The following is a 17569-nucleotide window of genomic DNA, read 5'->3' as shown; positions in this document are numbered from 1 at the left end:
CTGTACTTAAATAGCATTTTGAGCACCAGTACTTTACTTGAGTATATCCATTTGATACTACTTCTTCTTCTTCACTACATTTCAGAGGGAAATATTGTACTTTTTACTCCACTAAATTTGTCACTACAGTTGTAGTTACTACTTTACACTTTAAGATTTTCCATGAAAAAAGATATGATAAGCTTATAAAATACAATACATTGTTAAAAATAAACCAGTGGTTCCCAACATTTTTGGCTTGTGACTTCTTGTAAAATAGCAGTTTCTAGTGGCAGTTTCTTTCCTCTTCCATTAATCATCTCACGACCTCTCAGATTTATCTTGTGAACCTTTGGAGGAGGTCCAACCCTCAGGTTGGGAACCATTACAGTAAACTTACCTAACTTTATAAAAAGTAGTTAAACTAGCGCCACATCAATCAGCTACAAATGCTGCTTACACACTGATGAATCAGTATTAACAATCCATAATGTAATACATAATAATATATCACTTACAGGGGCCATTTTCTGCAGTAGAAGTAGTTTTACTTTGATATTTTGAGTACATTTTGCTGATAATACTTAATTAAGATGCAGGATTTTGTATTTTTATAGTACATTGCTGTATTGGTACTTTTACTTAAGTAAAGAATGTGAATACATTTGCCAGCACTGCCTAGAAAAAAACATATTCTATTGTAAATTCATTGTCTTTCACATGTTCTTTACTTATTTATGTAGATATAATCTATTATCAATCAGTCACATGATAAGTCACATTTTCTGTGTAAAGTCATTTCATCTAATAATGATTAAGACATTGTAGAATATCCAAAGTGACAATGTTAAGACAAATCACCTTAGGGTTAAAGTTCACATCCAGTGACTCTGAGACAAGTGGATACGGAGGGAAGTTCTGGTGATGGTGTTGGTGGTATAGGGGCTGGTGGTGAGGGTGTAGGTGTGTGTCCGGAGGTCCTTTCTTTCTCAGCAGGTTGTGAGGCGGTTTCCGAGGACATGCAGAAAGCACAGACGAGGCCTCAGAGTCTGAGTTGAGAGTCTCTGTGTTGGTGTACTGGCCAGAGGACGGTGAAGTGATGGGGAGGTGCTGGGTGTACGTCCACTCTGGGTCGTGCTGCGAGTCTGTGTAGTAAGTCTCATCAGACAGTTTGCGTCGGAATTGTCGCAACGCTGCTCCCCAGCCACCCTCGTCGTCCTCCTCAGAGTTGGACCCCATTTCGTCGTAAGCTGAGACGACGCCGGACTCCTTTTCCAACACGCTGAACACCAGGCTCTTCCTCTTGGTTAGCAGGCTGGGCCGAGACAGCTGGGAGCTGTGCAGAGCAATCCAGTTACCGTCTGGGCTCTGAAGAACTGAGGACGCACCTGGATGAACATGACCAGAGAGCAGAAATTTAAGTTAAAACAAAATCTTTTTCATCTTATTTCCACCTGCACTTCATTGAGCTGTGTGCAGATGCAAGAGTGTGAAACATCAGGGTAATAGACAGAATTTTTGCAATCAATACAAGATTGCATGCAATACGTAAGAATTGGCAAATTCATACTCAACACTCCAAACTAATGGGGGGCAGTGTATCACCAGAAAGTTGACATTACATTAGCTCCAAATCAAGTGTGGTATCACTTCTCTGTTAGCTAGCAAACTAGGTAACTAGGACTTTGACTAAGTATGATAGCAATATGAATTTGGGGCTAATGCTGAGTTAACATTTACTTTAATAAATCTAACCTAGAAGAGAAAGTGCTACTTCTTCCTCTCATGTTGGACTGAGGGCAGACTGGATGCTACAGTAACTCACTTGTACCTCAAGAGGTGATTCTTGAGGTACAAGTGGTTTTACGAGAGAAGACGTGCTGGGGCTAGCTGGTTAGCATGCTAACTTCAGTAGATATCTCTGCAACACAATACATACACGTCTTTGACATAACATCAAAACTGTTATTTCTTCACATTCTGTTGACAATTTTAGTTAATTAAGAAAACTAAAATTCTTACATAATTCTTACATATTGCACCTTTAACCGTTCAACAATGGATTGAAGTGATACTCCACTCTCCAGTATCAAACACAGAAACAGAAAAAATGCTTTAGTCTCCTCATTAAAGAAGAACAGCAGCTGTGATTCCCTTCATATCAGTCAGTTACAATGAAACCAAATGGTGATACATTTTCACAGTGGCAAGAAAACATTAAAACGTGAAGTATCACATTTAAGTGCAAAGTAAAGAAAGCTAGTAAGAGTTGGATAAATTGCAGGTAAATGTAAAATATGACACAACCACAGTCAGTCTTGTCATCGTCTTAATCACTGGGATAACTACTGTGAATATAACTAATTTGAGAGGGAGAAGACATACAACTTTCCTTTACACATTTTAAAAATATTATACCATATTGTAAATAGCTATCAAGACACAAACATTTTTAATCCATCCAACTACATATCCCCACACCAAATGCTTAGGAGAATGAATTCACATTAGCAGCTGTAAAAAATTTTTAAAAAGTAGTTACTGGAGTTGTCCAGGCGATCCACACTCTTCCAGCTGGGCAGAGACGTGGCCTTGGGCTCCCTCTTCAGAGAGGCGTACTCCTGCAAGCCACCGCCCGCCCCGGCACCCTCGTCCTCTGGACCTTTATCTGGGGAGTCGTCACTGGTGAGGGAGAAGGCTGAGCGTGACCGCTGCAAGCACACACAGGTAAAGGAACACAAATGTGAGCAATAAAATGCTGGAACAGGTCAGACAACAGGCTCAGCCAGAGAAGTGCAGAAAATTAGTGTCAACTTTTTAAAATAATTGTCACACTGTTCACTTGACTCTGAGAGGCCCCTTTAAACAGACTTTTAATCTAGCTGCATGGACAGAAGCAGCTGCACAGTGCTCAGGAACAGTCATATATAATATCCACATAGAGTAACAACATAATATAAAAGGAGAGCAATTGGTCCAGCTGGCTAGTCTCCTTCCTGTGCTGGCAGAAATCTGCGCACCTCAAAATTCCCATCAGCAGGTGGAGCTAGAAAACAACTGAATTACTAGCCAGAGAGGAGAGGCTGTGTGAGACAGACAGATAAACAAAAAGAGATCATGTGCCACTATCTTAATTGAGACCCATAAAGTGTCTTTACAATGACAATGAATGAGAGATTCTCCCAAATTCTCCAAAAATAAAAGAATTTTGCCAATCTTGCATCTAAAAAGGGTTAAGCTACGCAGAAAATGCCCATAATCTTTTACATTTTTACACTACAGGGCAGTTGAGTCAATGTGTTTTATATAAAGGCAACATCTCAAGTTTAAGGTTGTCTTTTGACACACAAGTTAAAGGTTAGCTCTTCAAGGGTTTGTTCTCCTAATTATAGCTTTCGGAAACACTGGTACAGGTTCATAGATACAGTGTGGGGTTGTGGGGAATTAGAGGGATAATATTCAGGCATGACAGAGTCATGAAAGTGTGTATTTGCATGTACAGTATTGTTTTTGCAGAGAGCTGATAAACTGAGCCAGCCCCATGGCAGGCTGAGTAGTTAAGGGAGATCCCTGCGTATTTCACAGGACTTTGATTTTCGCTGAGTGAAACAGCGGGAAGCAGAACGGAGAGGCCTGGGGAGCGCAGCTTTGATGCTTCGCTCACACGTGGGATGATGACAAATCTCCACCAGTCCCTGCTGACGAGTAGCGTGAACCACTGCCAGGTGTGTGTGTGTGTGTGTACTGCTGATTGTGTGTGTGTGTAACTGTATATCTCTGGGTGTCTGCGTAATGAGTGTGTTGTATGGTGTGTACTTCTCACCAACCTGGCACATTTATTGAACCAATGCTATTACATGTGAGCTGGAGAGGGTTTAACATCAGAATACTGAACAGGTAAACTGTCATCTTTGGTCCACTCTCACATATCAATCAGAATTAATTCATGCTTGGCTCAAATCACATTTTCATGCTTTGCCTCTGCCTACTTAAGGAGAAAATCTGCTATAAAATATTTCAAAACAGTGGAAAAAGAGCTATTAGACATGCAGCTGTGGGTCTGTTTTGTTGCTTGGTGGTCTATGTTTCCCCTTGTTCAAAGGAAACTAATGATAAAACTCAAAGAAGGCATATCTCTGCCAAGTCTAATTAGTTATTTCAATATTAAAAATTATTTTTACATGTTTAATCTGCAGCTGGATCTGAAACCGCATCAAAACCCAGATCATGCTGATTTTTGGAGAATACCCTAATCCTGGGAATATTACAAGGATTAAGTGTGCCTAATTTCAAGCAAGTCAGACTCTTGACCAGTCGATTTCGCTACAACAACTACATGATCCAAAGACGACAGCAGGAAAAGAAAGAGAATTGAATGCAAAATGGGACAACATCCTCCCCTCACATGTGACACAGTGTTACAGAAAAGTGAAAGTGATTTTCTGCCAAAAACAACATTTTCGTGTTTTTGAAACTTGGCAAAGACACTGAGACAACAGCCGGTCCACCCGGAGGACTCCACATCAGAACACAGATAGAGGAGAATTTTACTGTATGTGCTCCAAAATGAGGAGCCTGTGTACTAGAAAAAACAAACCACCCTTCTTTATACACATGTTGCACAATAGAGAAGCAAATCCTTCTGGTGAAGACTCAGCAGGAAAATATTGATGAAAATGTGTTCACAGTCTGAAAACAAAGAACAAATGGTTTGAAAGAGGCATCAGGGAGGCCACATACATCATGTGGAGGATTGACTTTGACATTTATTCTTTGCTGCTGACAGCACTTACTGACCCAGAGGGAGTAGGAGGTCTTGAGGGGATCCTGTGGTCCTTGTGAAGAAGCTTGAGGCTGTGAAGGGGAGGGTGGTTCACTGGACTGGATCAGGGACTGAGGCTGAGGCCAGACAAAGTCATACTCTGTTTGCATCTCTGAACGCTTCCTCCTCTGGATGATCTGAGAAGGAAAGTAGAAGGAAGAAGATCAGAGTATATAAACTGTGAGAAATGCAAGCATATGGCATTTAAAGAAATAATGAAAATAATAATAAATACAAATTGGAAACTTAATATGCAATCCCACGACAGCTTTTTATTCTTACACGTAGCCATGAATAATTTGTTATAACTTTATAATCAATAATCCAGCTCCCACTTAAATTTCCATGTAATATTATGCACTGACAACCTCAAAGTGAAGATAAAAATAAATCCTTTTTTTTTTAATTCCACAGACTAAATGGCCAACAAATGTTAATTAAAACTGAAAAGCAATCAAACAACTGTGTCTCCATTTAAAAAAAAAAAAATTAAAGCAATTGTCATATGAATTTTAACATACTGGTATTATTTTCAAAGCCTTTCTGCCCCTTTCTCAAACTGTTCTGTAATACCAGTTTCAAAAGAGGCAACGAACTGCAGTCATGTTCATTTACATTTCAATGTTCCTGAGCTATCTCTTCACCAAAATGTAATGACAACGCAAAAGCTTTTGATTAAAATTTTGATGGTCTACTGTCAGTCATCCTGTCAAGGTAAAGACCTAAGTTAATGACATCTTCATTTTCCAGTGTGCATTAACTTTTGAATTAGGTTAACTATACATGATTCTGAAAAATAATCATGTATAACGCACTCTTACCCAACCTACTTTTTGTACAATAGTTGTAGCAAGTTCCTCTATGAGCTCCTCTTTGTGGTCCCGCAGATACCGAGCCTCATTCTGCTTCTCCTGCACACACACACACACACACACACACGCACACACACACATTTATTCAAAGTGACTGCGAATTACCAGTCTGTGCAGACGCCTTAGCCAAAAACCATGACTGCATCCCGCTGATACTGAGACCGAGAGGGAGGCGAGGAGAGGTGAAGTAAGAGGCCATGACAGAGGAAGCGGGGATAGAAATTGGGGAGTGAAGAGCAGAGAAGAAATAGAAAAGCACAAAAAAAAGGAAAAAAAGGAGAGGAAGAAGAGGGAGCGGAGGGCTGTCTCACCAAGCTGTCACTGAACTCCTCTGCCTTAGCGATGGCTTCCTCTATAGCCTCCTCAGCGACACGCAAGGCGACTGTGAGCGTCTCTGCCATACTGTGTCCTGATATAACACACATGAAACACACATAAACATATAAACATCCCCTAACGCACAAACATCCCCCTATCTTTTACCCATAATTGAACCAAACTGTAAAAGACCAGTTTTTCTGTCCATGTGGTCCATTTAAACACAGTCAAAATGAAAACATAGATCCCACACACACACACACACATAGAGAGTGTTTGTTTGTTTGTTGGCCTCTCAAGAGCTGCCATTATCGAAATGGCAGATCTTGATCATTGCATAAACAACTCATAATTATCAGCAAATAAATTATGTTAGCGTTACTGTTATATTGGGACTATTTGGTTGTTGTGTACTTGTGTATGACGGCGTGTGCATGTAAATGGCATCTAAAAGGGTTGTGTGTAGTGTGTAGGAGGGCATAATTTAGTGTGTGTGTGTGCATTTGTGCGAGAAGGCAGTTTAATGCTTAAAAGACGACTGTCGCTCTGTGTTTCAGCTCATTTTAGTGCAGCGTAGCTCTGATGTACTTCACCCCTCACACATGCCCTTTACAGAATGGCCTCTATTTGTTAAGGGAACAATTAATGAGCAATAAACATAAAAGCTCAACCTTTTAAGAAAATGGGAAAAAAAAGGGACAAATGGTGGGAAAAAAAAAATCAATAAAGCTACAAGAAACAACTGTAAAGTGGCAAAGATAATGTCGATTATAATCGTGGCTGAAATTACCCATCTGCACTGCCTCAAAATGCCGCATGTTCATCACCACCGCATCTCTCACCTTCACTCTGTTTGTAGAAGGCAGAGTCACTGCCACAGACGCTGCCATCATTGTCGTTGCCGGTGCTTCCCTCGTGAACGCTACTTTCTGATAAAGAGAGAGAGAAAGAGAGAGATAAGAGCTGTCACTCTGTCGCCTGTCACAAACATGCAAATACTCTGCTCATATCATACCATATAATAACGTAGCGGCATACTTTCATTTGCACTGTTGCAACATTATAAGTAGGTTACCCTGCATACAAAGCCACTAAAACCCCTTTTTGTACTCTTGTCAACTAGTCAACTCCATTTTGTCATTCTGTCAGTTGTATTGTGTTCTTCTTCATGCTTTTTCCCTCTGGCATAAAAAAACATCAACAATAACAACAACAACAAAAAAAAGAAACAAAATGACAGTTGAAAGAAAGTGACAATTCATCTGATAATTCTCTTTGACTTTCAAACAAATCACACACTTGCACTTATCACAGGCATATTCTCAGTGCACATAACCAGTAATGTTTTTGTACATTTTCTGTACAGCTCATTCAGGCCAAGTCTCAAAAGAATTAGTGCTGCTATATTTACGTAAACACTTCCCCTCAGACAAACTGCAGAATCTACAGTTCTAGCAAAGGGACATTCGTGTGACCTAAATGGAAATTTTGTGATTATAATTCTTAGACAGGCCTACTTAAAGAGCACAGGGAGAGATTGAGAGTAAAGTGGAGATGGTGAAATACCCAGAGAAGGTGTAGCGGTTACAACATTCCCGCCTTTGAAAACCACATACTCCCTTTGTGGCCCATTGATTCATGTTAGATATCTCTCCTGTGATTCCCGTTTATTGTGGCCTTCTCAACAGCCAGGCTGTAAAAGTGAAGACAGTGTACATGGATGTGCATCTTATTAAGAAGACAAAGTGTCAGCCAGCATAGGAGAGGCATCCACCAGACCACCAAGGTAGAATATAATGCTATTGGAAGAAGGGAAGTAAGCTCCAGACACATCTCACCTCCTAACTGCCATACCATAATCATCCTCAAACCCAGCTCCAGACAAAACACAGGAACATCCACTAACCGGAGCCAAAACGCAACCAAGCTTTTGCTCTAAAGCTTCAGCCCCTGCTGCTGACAAAATACAAAAACAACCAAACTCCATGACACCCATCCTTGGCCTGTCTCCTCGCCTCAGCCACTAATCTAGTCAGCAGCGTCCTGTTCCTGCTTCTGTTTAGAGTTTCTGGCTGAATGCACAGAGACATTCGAATGCTGCCGGTGGTTTGGTGAAGCCTGCCTTCAAGGAGCCAGAGCCACTCACCAATCTGTGCCATAGCTAACAGCAACACAGCCAAGAAAACAACCCGCCGTTACACAGCCATCACTCTTCCGCACCGAAGTGTCGCCACTGGATGAGAACTCTCTCACCAGTGTGTGACTTGCTAAAAGACATATATTGTGCACATATCAGCATGTTACTTCATAAAATGATTTCAGAAAGGGTTTAATGAGACCACAATCCATAAAAATGCAAGGCCAGGCATTCAAAAAACAAATACATCAGAATCTAAGAAGCTGGCATTTCTTTTTTTCCCCCCTTGACAGCAGCAGTAACACAGCCAGCTGTCAGATATGTTATACTATTCCAGCTTTACTGCAAAACGAACTGCTGTTTGTCAAATCACTACAACGTTTTAGTGCAGAGCCTGTAAGCATACAGCCGGCAATCACAAACCCTTACATTACTTCACTTTGACATGCTGTAACTCAACCAGAAAAGACAATCTTTGATGTTTCTCTACCCATCTAACTACAGGCAACAGCTGCCTTTACAGTCACCTCACCCTGAAGGAGTGTGTATTTGATTTCATGCCGCCCATGCTGTGTATTTCCACTTACGGGCCCAGTCCTCCCAGTCACAGCACGGGTGTAACAAGTCTCCAAACCATTACACACTCCAGCCGTCCTTCACACTCTCAGAGTTGTCTCACTCTGACTGAAGTTGCGTTCAACAGAGCTGTACTGTTCTCGCTTGGTTAGACCTGAATTATAGTTTCTGGCAGTGTGAAAAGGGACAATAGGTGGGGAAATTACCTGCTGCAGCTCAGGACAATGTAGACACAAAAGGACTGCTGTCAGGGAAAGTGAGCTGCCTCGCAAGAATCACACATTGACAGGCAGGCAGGTAACGCAACACACACACACACACACTCACAGACAAATAGGGAAGCTAATACAGAAATAAATAGACTAATAGACCCTCTGAGGACTGTGCACCATGACACTTCATCCCACGCCAACTCCAGACTCACAGCACACAGCTCGGTACTGTTTGCATCTCAACACTAACCTCTGAAACAACAGCTTGTCAGCAGAACTTGGCGATTTGCAAAAAGAATAAGCCAGTTCTGTCAATCTGTCAGTCATACGGATGCAGCCAGCAGGATGCTTTCTTATGTGGCATTCTTGTGTTTATCTTGGACAAGCAAGGAAATTGATCTGGTATGTGTTACTGTCTACTGGGACTGAAGAGCATTTTATTACTGTATTGCCTTCATTAATTTGTCTGATGCAGTGATGGAAAGTAACTAAGTGGATTTCTGCAGTATAATTTTTAGGTATTTTAACATAATACGAAACATAAACATATTTGTTAACTTGTTGTGCTCTCTGGTGGAGTCAACACTGCTTCTATACTACCTCCAACATATTTTTGGCATTTCTCTAATTTCTTGTTATTTATTGGCTGACACACACACACACACACACACACACACACACACACACACACACACACACACAAATACTGATACATCTGAGCTAATAACTACCAATATACTATATCAGTCTGGTCAATACATCAGCTCCAACTTACTATCAATAGTTTATATTTTTACTCCACAACATTTCAGAGGCACATTTTGCACTTTTTATACCACATTTATTTGAAGGCTATAGTTACTACCAATTCTACTTTGCAGAATGAAAATTTCATAAATAAAACACGCTCATGAAATATAATGGATCATTACAGATATATACCCGCCAGTATATAAAGTGCCAAAATGAGTTCCAACTCAACCAGCTACAACATTAAAATGCTGCTGACATGTTAACGCATCAATAATAGCCATCAGATATAAAATATGTAAATTAATACTGAAAGGGGAAGGGAAACTTTGCTTTGCTGATTTTAAAAGTTTAATGTCCCCCTCCACTCAAAAATATGTTTTTCTTCTTGTTCCCACAGTTGGATGTTTGAGCTTCACTGTGCAGAATGATGTATGTGCAGAGTTTAACACTTGAAGGCTGTTTTTACATTCAACTGCTGAAAGAGGGAAGTTTATCTGAGCTCATTGAAAATCAGATTTTTAAGGATGGGCCTATGAGCATAATTTGTGACACAGTTTTGAAGCTGATCCTGGTCTAATATTCAACTTACACAAGTGTGATGTGGAAACTTGAACCCTCCAGTGCACAAACAATGAGATTGGACTTTACAGTGAAGTAGGAGACATCTTGTATCCATCAGTTAAACTTCTAAAATGAAATATATTTGTATATTTATAGATTCTGGTATTTTTAATGAGGGAGGAGTAGATGCCATTTTAAGAATTTTAAAGTGGTAATTATTCATTTTTTGTGGAAAAACCATATTAGACACACATTGTTCCAAGCAGAGTCATTTTATATGTCTTAATACATGTCTGGAGGGGACCTTTAAGTAGACAAATTCTTCTTCCACCACTGGTCACATGTGATATTATGGACACCATGCATGAATAAACGTGGTTTAATTATGTGTCTCACAGCATTTTTAATATGTCATATTGCTAAAGGGAGTCACCACATCATCGTTTTGTTTGTCATTCTCTCCATTCATGCCTGCTGTTCATCCATGAATCATATATGTCAAGGCAGCTATGATACACTGAGTTAGTGATTACTTCAGTGGTTGGCCCAGACCGGCATCACTGCCTCGTTGCTACAGAGGTGATGGAAGGTCAGTGTGTGTCTCTTAGTCCAGCACATTCCTCCTCACGTCCAACTTCCATATTTCCTCTCTATGACCATCATCTCACCTTTGTTCCTCACTGCTTGCCACTCCACCGCTCAAGGGAGTGGATGAGGAAATCGCTCAATATCACCATGGTAACTGCACAGATGACAGCGGCAGCCTGCATCTGCAAGGGTGTGTGTTGTTTCATGTACAGTACATGTGTGTGTGGGAGATATCAAGGGCATGCTATTGGATGTTTTTTTTTCTTTTTTGTTATTAATATAGCTAAATTGTTTAGTTTTCCAACAGCTTTTGTCAATGATTGATGTACAGTACAAGTACATTTTGTAACTGAAAGCTGTTAGCACTCCGCGAAGCAGCTGTGATGTCAAAATCAAAAGTCTGCATATGTAATTTTGTTGTATGTTTTTATTTTGGAGTTTCTATGTTAGGTTCAGCACCAAGCTGGCCAACCAAGTGTCTAACCCTCACTGGATAACTGATATGATTCAGCCTTCATGTAAAGTATATATGCTGTGTTTTTACACATTCTGCAAAACATCCTAATGAAGACCCTGCACCAAAACATGCTGATGATTCTTCCAGTTAGTCACCTAGTGGTTTTTTCCCCCATTTAGGCCGTTGTTATTATCATTATTTTTTATTTTGTCCTCTCAGAGCTCTGACATCTCCCACTTATTAAAAATTCCAGTCTCTGGTGGTAGTGTATTATACGACTAATGCACACATAGTTGAAAAATATGGTTTAATGGGACCATTTCAAACGCTAAAGAAATCAGTCCAATGTGGTTTTGGCCCGAAAAAGTGTTGGAAATTTTGCAAAACTGCAAATTCTCACAATGTGGGGATTAAGTTGAGTGAAATAAATAGAGTGTCATAAAGATAGAATATGTGAAGAGACAGAGAGAACAAAAGAAAGAGTGTGAGAGTGTATAAATAAATGAGCCAGTAAAGCTCCACTTAGAGCTAACGTTCCTGAAGTGCCAGCAGCGGCAGCAGGAGGAGGAAGGAGAGTCCAGACGGTTTCCTTTTAATTACAATGCAGCATCTGGCAGCACACACAGTCTCATAAACAGCGTCCTCAGAACAACGGCTGAAGCGACAGGATGTCTGTTTACATCACGACAGGCTGGGAGGTTGAGAAAAGTAAACAAGCCTGCATGTTCATTTGTCTCTTTTATTTGGGAGTTTTACTCACCTTTTGTTGAGATGTTGCAAATGTAATCTCAAAACTGTCATAAAAACAAACTCAAAGACAAATGAAGTAGGGTGTTTAAAGACAAAACTGCACCCTTTCGAAATTATAATAATAATTGTATTCATATACTTATTTATATCATCCGAGTGGTGCTTGCAGCATTCACAAGTATGTGTCTTTATGTGTGCATGCAGAAATGAATTGGTCCCAGGGCAAACATGCCCTTTAAAGTTCAAATGATGGAAGTGGAATGCAAAATGAATGAGCAAAATGTCTCCAATAATTAGCAATTAGCTTTTAGCATTTAATTTCTACATTTACATGCAACTACTGTCACCTGCAATCCACCATACCAGACTCAAAAGAAGCCCTAGGCTGTTTTTCCATGTACCCAAATCGGTCAGCCATAGCTGTGCTCCACAAGCTCACACAGGGATAGCTATGCTGAGCTGCGCTGCCATGGTCCTGTCTGGTAGCAGGACTGGCTGTGGCTAACCTGTGACAAACTCCCCCTCCCAAACAAGTTGTGTTTTGTGCCACTCAAAATGTGTGGCTGCACTGGAGACCACAGAGACAGCTGTGTCTATGTGTTCAGTGCTTGTTCACACTACTTTTGTAGTTTCTAAGTGAATCTGAGCTTTGTAGTTTAGTTTATCGCTTGCATTTTCTGATCGCTTTCAGCCATATCAAAGCTTTGTTAAGTTAATGCTGATGAAAACATTTTCTGCTTCTGCTGCCTCACATTAAAAACTTTCCACCATCGAAAAAGCAGAGGGCTTTTATTAAGTTTTTACGTTTAAGTTCTAGGAAATTAAATATGTTTATCACCAAGTTAGCAACGTTTGTTAGCGGTGCTATTCTCCAACAAAACAAGTCTACACAACCACACTGTGGCCACAGTAAGATGTTAGATGACAAGTTGCAGACAACAGATTCTTAATGTATTTTCTGCACGCCTCCAACATGTCATCAAGGTAAACAACTTCTTTTAGCTTGCCATGCTGTACAGTGTAAAAATTCTCACCAGAAAAGAAAAACACGCCAGCAAGCAACTGTTTTCGTCATGGTTCAGTGCGACTGTTACCTTATACATAGACCAGACTGACTGAATGACAACTGTACAGCTGATAAGGTCAGAGTTTTCAGTCTACACTGACGTGTCCATGTATTCAGGCAAACAGACATTTGTACATGGGTGAAAAAGAGCCAGTTTCATCCCTGACACCAAAGTGGCCCTAGCACTGTAGTTGTTTGCTTTTCGTCAGCAGTGGCTTTGGGCTTCTGTTTAACATTCTGCCCTCCAATCCCTACAGACACAACACTGTACTCTGAGTCACTAAGCTTTCAGCTCAAAGATCACAGACACCGATCCAAAAAGTGACAATACGCTTGAGTATCTGAAGTTACGAGTGTCTGAAGTTCTTGAGCCATATTTAAGTAGGTTTATCTGTCAAGGCAGTGTAGAAAGCCTTAAATGAGTACAAACCTCTTGAAAGACAATGTGAATCAGTAAGTCCTTCTGCTTTGCTCTTTTGGCAGAGCAGGAAAGAGGCAGAACAAGGTCACTGTCTCTATTGTCCTGGCACTGACTCACTTTTCTTGGTTATGAAAGAATACTGCTGTCAGTTCTCATGAAAGCAGTGTTTTATTTGAATTCATTTGGCTTTGCTGCTCACAAAAGCTGTAATTATGGTCCAGAAGCAAAAAAAAGTTAATGAATTGGAGATTCATTATCTGACCTTGTTCGGTCCACACAAAATGGCAACTCTTGCAGCTGCTTGTCCAGCGAAGTAACATAAAATAAAAGCTGGTCCGAAGAGCGAACTAGGATTTCAGAAACACAAATACAGATTAGAAGGCAATCAGTGGAGGATTACCCTCCAACAGTTCACCTCTTACTTGTCAAACTGCAAACTTTGGAGTGCCCCAAGGCTCTTTTCTGGGACCAATTCTATTTTCATTATATTTCTCCAACTACATGATTCATTCGTAGGCATTGCATGGCCTACCATTTTTATGCTGATGATCCACATCTACATGTAGAATTCACCCAAGTTGAATTAGGGCCTGAAAACCTCACAAGACTAGCTTGTCCACCATAAAATATATAAAAAAACTGGATGTCTGCTAACTTCTTTCAATTAAATTTAGATAAAACGGAGATCCTTATCATCGGCCCTGACAATCTGCGAATTGATTTAAAGTCTCTTCTCTGACAACACTAAGTCTTCTGTCAAAAGGGATATTGCTAAAATCCATTCATACCTGAGCTTCAGAGACACCAAATCCATCATACGCTTTCATTTCCTCATATTTGGATTCCCTTTTTTCATATTGCCCCTGAAAATGTATTTTTCCCTTAATCCCTTATTCAACTTGGGTAAATTTATCTGCATTTGTGTATTTATGTATTTTTCCTTCCCATTTTCTTTTTCATTTTTTCCTTGTAAATCTCTGGCTTTTATGAGTGATTATCAATTAAAACTCAGCGATGATGTCACTTGAAAGGTGGCAGGCTCTGTAACATTTTGTTTATTCTTTATCCTCTGGGTTCGATTTGACAAAAAAATATCATACAAAGCTGTTAAGCAGCTCAAACAAAAGCCCCACATGTCAGACTTTGACACCAGCTCACAGAGTGACAGAGACAAAAATCAAATGACGATAAACATGCAATTACTGATCCAAGAGCAATCTGACCACCAATTTTCAGCCAAACTCAATTAAAAACTCACATTTTTACAACTCAACTTAGTACATGATCTCTAGTGATTTCTCTGGTGACAATTTTTCTACACATCCTTTTATTGACTGTAGACCTATACGTCAAAACCTGCACACAGAACATACAAACACAAGCAAACACAAAGCACATACAGTGAAAACACTTCCTTTTTGCTTCTGTCTTACAGAGATAACAGATAACTTACAGAGACATAACTTATACATAAGTGAATCATATCTTACCAGATAATAAAGTGCATCACTGCATTATTTGATGCTATCAGTTCTGATTGTGTCTTTTGTATTAAAGCCAAACATATAGTGCAAACACACAAGGACATTAACTCTTTCTTTATCATATTGAAAAGGCGACTGCAGCAATAAAAACTTTCAAAACATGGCACTCCTTTTTTCTCTGCTTCTCTTCTTTCTCAATGTTCTCACAAGAGAGAATAGCAATGTTTGAAGGTGATGATATGTTTGACATTTCTAAAGTCACCGTTATCTTATTGGATAGGTGGGAATCCTCCCACAGACATTTGGAGGGATGTGAGGGCAAATACAAAGGGCAGGAGAAAAGTGGGACAACCATAATCCCTCGTTTGAGATGAATGAGGTTTAAAAAAAAACATCATTCCAGCTTTTGGTACTTCATAACAGACTCATCACATTGCATTTCATGGCAAATTTCATGATGCTGTACCATTAAACCAGACTAGAGTGGTAGAAAGTGATGTATAAGAATTACACGGTGATGGAGATATTAAATGAACAGCTGAGCCGTTAGAAAATGTACAAGTATTAGCTTGTGTGCTTATATCAATTTATCACGGTGGAAACAAAAATAAAATACATTTTAGAGAGATGCTGAGCCACCAGTAATATCTGCAATTTGGGCTCATAGTGTGTATTCAAAACTGAATGCACACTCTTTAAAGGAATAGTTTGACATTTTAGGAAACACTCTTCTTGCTGAGCGTTAGATAAGAAGATTGATTAACACATTACATTTGTTTAATCTGTACAAAAATCAAAGTGTACAAATGACACTCTGTGGTTTTACGGGGGGAGTTATGTGAGAAAATTATTTTTTGGCCTGTTGCAGTAACTTCCTGGAGACTATTGTCACTGTGAGGTTGCCCAGCACATAATCCTCCCCTGTAAAAATACTATGCAACATTTTAACACTTTTGTGGATTAAACAAACTATATACAGTGTTAATAAGTGGGCTTTGGAGGTGCTGGTAGGTGAATATTGTTAAATTTGGACATAGCCAGGCTAGCTGTTTTGCCCAGTTTTCAGTCTTTGTGCCAAGCTAAGCTAACCGGCTGCTGGCTGTAGCTTTATACTAAATGGACAAATATCCGAGCTGTATTTTTATCAAACTCTACGCCAGAAGGTGAATAAGTGCATTTCCCAAAATGTCAGTCTATTCCTTTCAATGGGGTGTATTTAAAGTAACAAACTTACATATTGTTTTTTACTCTTATTGACATACACAAATCCAAAATCAATGTGTTTAGACACTTGCAATGATAAGAATTAATACTGTATTGATTTATTTCATTTAAAAAAAGTGACATGTGCTTGTTTTACTTCAAAGAACTGTTTCTTCCTCTAACCTTTTTTTTTCCAGGACACTACAGTGGCTCCACTGTTTTCTGTCACATCTAATAATTTCAGTATGTTGACACGTATAGCCTCTCATCCACCACAGCCTGAGAGTGTTTAATAATGTGGCGTTCAGGATAGATTAATGTATGAGTAAACACAAGTGCTGCACATTTATTTGCTTCATTTCATGCTATACTGCCGTCAAAGGCGTTAATTACTAATTTAATAGGTACTCAGATGAGTGCTTGGCATCTGCCGATCCACTTAATGAGAGAGGTTCTTGGGTGAGGTCTGAAAAAAGGGAAATTTAGCTGTTCACGCAGAAAGTAAAAAAGATGGATGATTCCCTTAAAACCTTCTCTTTTTCTTCTCTGATATATTTGTTCTTCTTTATATGGTTTAACTATCCACAAACACTTAATCCATGTTTAATGAGAAAACCCTCTAGGCGAAGAGTATTCGTTTCTCCCTTCCACCGGAGATGACAGACATGAAAGTACAAATCGCTCTCTCCTTCTTCACCGCCTGTTGGTTTGAAGGTCACACATTCTCTCTGGGGACATGATAGATGTAAAACAGTCACATCTCTCTTGCTGACTGTCATGTCAGCTGCCATTTCACACTGGCGTACAATTGATTTCACTAGCACTGGTCCCTTGGTGATAAATAAAGAAATAAGACATTTTTAACTGGGGTACATATAAAGGCAGCCTATCTTTCACATATAGATGGGAATATTTATGACATTGTTTTACATTCCCGTGTGGCCGCTTTTCTATATGCATGAAGAGAGGAGACCAGTATTAAGACGCTGGCAGAGTTTCTGGGCTACATTATAAAAGCTTTTCCTCTCAGGGCAAAGACCAAACAGGATGGTGTAACATCAGTTTGTTAACGAGCAACATCTTTATCTAATTGATTTTTTTCCAATCTAGTGCTGATTTCCTTGCTTGGGGTAAAGTCTCATTGTTTTCTGTTTAGTTGAAAGCACAGAAATCTTGATATATCCATCATGATAATCTGTTACTGTGATATACTTGTCAAAACACTTGTGCCTGTCCCATTATTTGCCACAAAATAAGTTTTAAAAGGCATTTTCTTCAATTCAGATGAATTAAAAACCCAATCCTATTTTTGCTGGTTGTAGCCTTGGCTTCCTCTTGACAGTTTGATGTATCACGTGAAGGGTGAAGGA

The 17569-nt window shown here is 39.6% G+C and overlaps 1 protein-coding gene across 6 annotated transcripts in view; it reads right to left on the bottom strand.

The window, feature by feature from the left end:
• Window positions 1–17569, bottom strand: part of myripb (myosin VIIA and Rab interacting protein b) — a 115611-nt gene that overhangs the window by 10906 nt on the left and 87136 nt on the right. For all 6 annotated transcript variants that reach the window (XM_042399442.1, XM_042399445.1, XM_042399439.1 and 3 more), the window contains exons 5-10: window positions 6834–6920; window positions 5985–6082; window positions 5632–5712; window positions 4777–4938; window positions 2522–2690; window positions 841–1367 (exon numbers count right to left, since the gene is read on the bottom strand). In XM_042399442.1, coding sequence (XP_042255376.1) covers window positions 841–1367; window positions 2522–2690; window positions 4777–4938; window positions 5632–5712; window positions 5985–6082; window positions 6834–6920 — 1124 coding nt within the window. The remainder of the gene's footprint in view (window positions 1–840; window positions 1368–2521; window positions 2691–4776; window positions 4939–5631; window positions 5713–5984; window positions 6083–6833; window positions 6921–17569) is intronic.

Source organism: Thunnus maccoyii, chromosome 21 (genome assembly GCF_910596095.1).
Source record: "Thunnus maccoyii chromosome 21, fThuMac1.1, whole genome shotgun sequence".
In the NCBI taxonomy this organism is placed as follows: Eukaryota; Metazoa; Chordata; class Actinopteri; order Scombriformes; family Scombridae; genus Thunnus; species Thunnus maccoyii.
Note: the sequence above shows the minus strand (reverse complement) of the source record. Positions and strands in the feature narration are given on the sequence as shown.